At 31.1% G+C, this 5851-nt stretch overlaps 1 protein-coding gene across 2 annotated transcripts in view; it reads left to right on the top strand.

Moving 5' to 3' along the window:
- The window catches only part of LOC145004212 (dammarenediol II synthase-like), a 46224-nt gene extending 41592 nt beyond the window's left edge, over positions 1-4632 (top strand). For both annotated transcript variants that reach the window (XM_078963098.1, XM_078963099.1), the window contains 11 exons: positions 1256-1450; positions 1632-1716; positions 1814-1980; positions 2089-2277; positions 2395-2751; positions 2865-3023; positions 3160-3206; positions 3290-3433; positions 3820-4078; positions 4171-4254; positions 4340-4632. In XM_078963098.1, the coding sequence (XP_078819224.1) occupies positions 1256-1450; positions 1632-1716; positions 1814-1980; positions 2089-2277; positions 2395-2751; positions 2865-3023; positions 3160-3206; positions 3290-3433; positions 3820-4078; positions 4171-4254; positions 4340-4450 (1797 nt within the window). In that variant the 3' untranslated portion in view covers positions 4451-4632. The remainder of the gene's footprint in view (positions 1-1255; positions 1451-1631; positions 1717-1813; positions 1981-2088; positions 2278-2394; positions 2752-2864; positions 3024-3159; positions 3207-3289; positions 3434-3819; positions 4079-4170; positions 4255-4339) is intronic.
- The last annotated feature ends 1219 nt before the right edge of the window (positions 4633-5851 follow it).

Here is a 5851-nt window from a genome sequence, read left to right on the forward strand (position 1 = left end):
TAATACATTCTCGCAGAATATATAAAATAATACATAGAATATGACATAAAATAGAATACATTTTGACATAATACATAGAAAATGACAAAATCCATGTCTAAGATTACTAGAAACTATGTTTTAAATATGGAATTAGTCAATTACTAAGAATTTGGCTTGAAACATCTCTTATGCATTCTATCGGACACCTTCTGTGTATTATCCAATTGTCCTAGCTTTAATCTGCAAGAATGATACCATAAATATTCTCATAGAATGATCCTGAATATTCTTAGAAAGTATGAAATTAATTCAATGAAATCAAATTATATCATCATGTTTATAGAATAACTAATCCTAAGCAAAGTCAAAATAGAGAAAATAAAGACCTTATTAAACTAAGACTAGATCATATTAAAATAACTACATTGGCTGATTTTCAAATGCGTATAAATACTTTAATGAACGAAATATTTGATTCAAACATTTTAACAAAGAGTCGGTGGGTGAAAATAGATGCCTACTGAATCTGAAACTATGTGTGCAAAATATAGAAATTTCTTTGCCGAAATCAATATTAACAAATATGATTTCGTAATAAACTTCTAATAAAAAAAATATGGAAGGAAAATACTCAAAATACATACCTTCGACGATGATGATACCATAAGCTTCAAGCCACGGAAATCGATTTAACAAATTGGGTTTTTAAGAAACCAATTGCTTTGCTTATTTCACTTCGATTTTTAATGTTTATGTTGTGATTTAAACGAATTGATTTGCTACTGGAATTTTGATCGAATACGCACCGAATGGTTAAATGGTGATTGTGATAATGGTGGTTCTGGACGTCGAAGCCAAGATGATGGTGGTTCTAGACGATTTTTAAAGAAAGAGATGGGGTCATGGTGGTTTTATAGATTTGTGAAACTGATAACCTAAATTAATGGGATATTAATTGATTTTGTTTTATTTTACCATAATTAATTATAATGTAGATTACTCTTATACCCTTCTATTATTTATTATAATTTAAGTATTTCCTCAATTCTTAATAGTTCTTACAAGCACACAATAATTATTAGAAACATTTGAACCTAGTTCTATATTTGTTAATGTTTTATGGTGCTTTATTTACTTGGAAATATAATCGTTAGAAGCCGTCCATGTTATGTTATTTATATAATTTTACAAGTTTTTTAATTAGTTGATTAGTATGAATAATTATTTCATAAGTTTGTTAGTTTATTACTATATGAAATGTCTTGTTTGTTAGAATGAAGATGGAGGATGGGGATTTCACATTGAGGGACACAGCACCATGATGGGATCTGCATTGAACTATGTATCCCTACGACTATTAGGAGAGGGACCAGATGACAGAAATGGTGCTGTAAGCCGAGGCAGGAAGTGGATACTTGACCATGGGGGTGCCACCTCTATTCCATCATGGGGAAAAGCTTATCTTTCTGTAATTGTTTTGGCATCCTCATATCCATTTTTTTATTTTTATTGATTATCCTTTTTGTATGTCATGTCCTATCTCTTCATCACAATACAAATAAAAAATGAAATAAATTAAAATTTTATGACTTCCCAATACAAACCCCTTGTTTATAAATATAAATTTTCTTTCTATGTTTTGTGCACAGGTGCTTGGAGTGTATGAATGGGCCGGGTTCAACCCGGTACCACCAGAATTTTGGCTTTTTCCAGAAGCTTTTCCTTTTCATCCGGGTACTGATAAAACATCCACTTCTTTCGAAACAAGAGACAATTAAAAAGATATTTAAATGATCTCACAATATTTCTTAATTACATGCATGTGGTGTAGCAAAAATGTGGTGCTATTGTCGAATGACGTATATGCCCATGTCTTACTTGTATGGGAAAAAGTTCCATGGCCCTATAACTGATCTTGTTCTGCAACTTCGACAAGAAATTCATCCAATGCAATATGACCTGATAAATTGGAATAAACAACGCCATAATTGTTGCAAGGTTAGTAAACAATACGTTTTTATAAGCATAAATAATGTTAAAACTGATTACGAAAGAGGTTTTACTTTTGGACCATATATATGCGTCCCAAAACTAACGAAAACACAGGAAGATCTCGTTTACCCTCATTCAACAGTCCAAGACCTACTATGGGATGGCCTCCACTATATTTGTGAGCCGTTGTTAAAGTATTGGCCTTTCAACAAACTAAGAGAAAGAGCCATGAAAAGAACAATTGAATTACTACGTTACAACGCTGAAGAAAGTAGATACGTTACCACTGGAGCCGTTGAAAAGGTAAGCTATGTACCTATAAGTTGCGAGATTTGTTGATGATGATGCCTTGATATTCATTTTGGTCGATGATTAGAGACTGTGGAATGCATTTTACTTGTCTTTGGTTATTGGATGCAGTCCCTGCAATTGATGGCTTGGTGGGCAGAGAATCCAAACGGGGATGAGTTCAAGCACCACCTTGCTAGAGTTCCTGATTACCTATGGGTGGCAGAAGATGGAATGAAGATACGCTCTTTTGGTGGTCAAATATGGAATTGCACATTTGTAACTAAAGCCATAATTGGTAGTAATATGGTGGAAGAATATGGGGAAACGCTTAAAAAAGCTCATTTCTTTCTCAAAGAATCTCAGGTCAAGAATAATCCGTCTGGAGATTTCAGTAAAATGTTTCGGCAGTTTAGTAAAGGGTCATGGACATTCACCAACCAAGATGACGGTTGGCCAGTCTCAGATTGCACAGCTGAAGCATTGAAAGTAATGCCATAATTAACCTCATCTTCTATATATGTTCTTAATTTTAACAAAATAACATCGATATTACAATAAATATTTTCTTCTCATATTACATAAAACATGCATCCATGCAGTGCCTTCTTATACTATCCCAAATGCCAGTGGAAATTTCAGGAGAACAAGTAGATAATGAGCGATTATACGAAGCTGTCAATTTCCTACTTTATGTACAGTCTCCTATCAGTGGAGGGTTTGCTATTTGGGAACGACCAGTTCCAAAACCATATTTAGAGGTATATATATATATATATATATATATATATATATATATATATATATATATATATATATATATATCCATTATATTATCTAGTTTTTTAGATATGAAAGAAATGTTAGCGTTATTCTTTACACCTACTTTCTTTACAGATACTGAACCCTTCAGAGATGTTCGCGGATATTGTTGTTGAAAAAGAGTAATTAAGTTCTTGTGAATCCTTATATTTTATTAAATTATGAAATATATGCCAATGTTTCTCATTTTCGGTGATCCCATTAGGCATATTGAAAACACCGCATCGATCATCCAAGCTCTACTAGCCTTCAAACGTCTGCATCCAGATCATAGAGGCAAAGAGATAGAAAATTCTGTAGCAAAAGCAGTGCAATTTCTTGAGAAAAAACAGTTGCCCAATGGTGCATGGTAAGCCATTCATCCCCACCATTAATTCTCTTAGAAAAATGGATAATCGAAATTAATACAAAAATTTGGAATACAATGGAAAGTTCAATAAAAGAGTTGACATGGAAAATCTATGTGTCATTTAATTGATGAAACACTATCATCGTGATGCCTATCTTAAGTAGATTGATCAATGTAAAAAAGAAAGTTTCCTAATTCTTAAATAAATACTATATATATTAGTTTTTGTAATGTTCTCAACTTTGTAGAGTCCAATAAATTGTAGGAAATAAATGGCATGAGTTGTATGAAATATATAATGATGATGTGGTATTTTATTGAAGTGTATGGAGTTCAAAGAATTATATACATATATATGCCCTAAAAATGTATGAATTTAATTATAGGTATGGCTTCTGGGGGATATGTTATACATATGGTACATTCTTTGCGCTAGGAGGCTTGGAAGCTGCTGGAAAAACATATGACAATTGTGAAGCAGTTCGTAAAGCAGTCAAGTTTTTCCTTTCGATTCAAAATGAAGAGGGTGGATGGGGAGAGAGCTACAAGTCTTGTAATCGGGAAGTATACATACCATTGTCAGGGAATCATACAAACCTAGTTCAGACTTCATGGGCTATGCTTGGTCTTATGTCAGCTGGACAAGTTAGTTTTTCTATTATCATTAAATCTTGTATTAATTCTAACAAAAGCTATTGGTTGTCGAGGGTTAAAACATTCGTTTTTTCTTTATGAAGGCGGAAAGAGATCCAACACCTTTACACAAAGCAGCCAAGTTGTTGATCAATGCACAAATGGATAATGGAGATTTTCCACAACAGGTAACTGTTCATATGTATTGTTGTAGATAGTATTGGCAAATCCATCGGTATTATTACACAATGATAACTTGATATGATTGTGTAGGAGATCACTGGAGCCTCGTTGAAAAATTGCATGCTGCATTATCCAGTATACAGAAATGTATTCCCATTACTCGCTCTTGGAGAGTATCGAAAACGCCTTTGGGCTAATTAAAGTCGTCACTGAATTTCCAAATATGAATAAATCAATTACTTCAAAAGTGTGTGTATGAGTGGTTGATCTCAATAAAGTATATGTGCTACTCTGTAATAAAAAAAAACGATAGACAAAAGATCTTCCGAGATAAAAAGAAATTATCAAAACATAACGGTATTTCTATTATTTATATTTGCAAATGTGTTTCTCTCTTACGTGCTCAAAATGTTATAGTTGTATCAATAATAGTGACAACTATAATAGCAACATTTAAGCTTAACCTTTTTATATCGTAAGTTATCATGGAGAACTCCAAAATTCCTCCACCATTGTAAACAAGAGTTAATGGCCTATAAGGTATGTTTGTTTGGAGTGGTGGAATAACAAAAAGAATGGAAGTGAACTGAGTAATGGAATAGAAAAACTAATATATCTCACTACAAAAATTAGAAGCATTATCGGCCATGTCGCCACTAAAGGTTCTATTTGTCGCTGCTAATAGTTTTATCGTCCGTATCGTCGATATTGATATCACCACTAAAACGTTTCCTTTTAAATATTGTAGCTAATCTAAAAAAAAACAGTATTTAAATTACTATTAAAATCTATTAAAAACAATATTAAAATTGCAGAAAAAAAAATCCACATTGTTATATACGTGTTATATTAAATAAATCCTAACCATTGGATCTATAGATCTTATCGACGGTTAGGGTAATAAGCAAAGCAGGCACAAGGATCGTGAACGAGGGAAATACCAGTGACACAAGCTATAAACTGCGACAAAAATCGCATTGTTTTTTTTGTGGCCACTAAGGCTAAGAGGGGTTGTGATATTATTGGTAACTTGCCATATAAGCATTTAAAATGGCATATCATTTTTCTTCTTTTAACACTCACATTTAACATATACTAAGGAGTGTATCACTATTAGCACTCAATTTTTTGTATTCTTTTTTCTAATTTAATTTAATTACTATATTTTAATAAATATATTTTTTGTATTTACTTTTGTAATTTAATTTAATTACTTTATTTTAATAAACAAATATTTTTTTATTAAATATTAAATAATATAATTTAATTACTTTGTTTGAGATGAAGACATGATTTCTTGGTGAATTAAGAGAGAAGTTTTGTGAGAGATATGATATTTTGTGTGTAAATTGTTAAGAGTATGGTTTGATATATATATATATATATATATATATATATATATATATATATATATATATATATATATATATATATATATATATATTCAAAAACTGGTACATCAATTGAAATATCATATTTCTTACAAACATTCTCTCAATTCACCAAGGAATTATATCTTCATCTCAAACAAAGTAATTAAATTATATTATTTATTATTAAATAAAAAATACTTGTTTATTAAAATAAAGTAATTAAAATAAA

Source organism: Lactuca saligna, chromosome 7 (assembly GCF_052625555.1).
Source record: "Lactuca saligna cultivar CGN05327 chromosome 7, ASM5262555v1, whole genome shotgun sequence".
In the NCBI taxonomy this organism is placed as follows: Eukaryota; Viridiplantae; Streptophyta; class Magnoliopsida; order Asterales; family Asteraceae; genus Lactuca; species Lactuca saligna.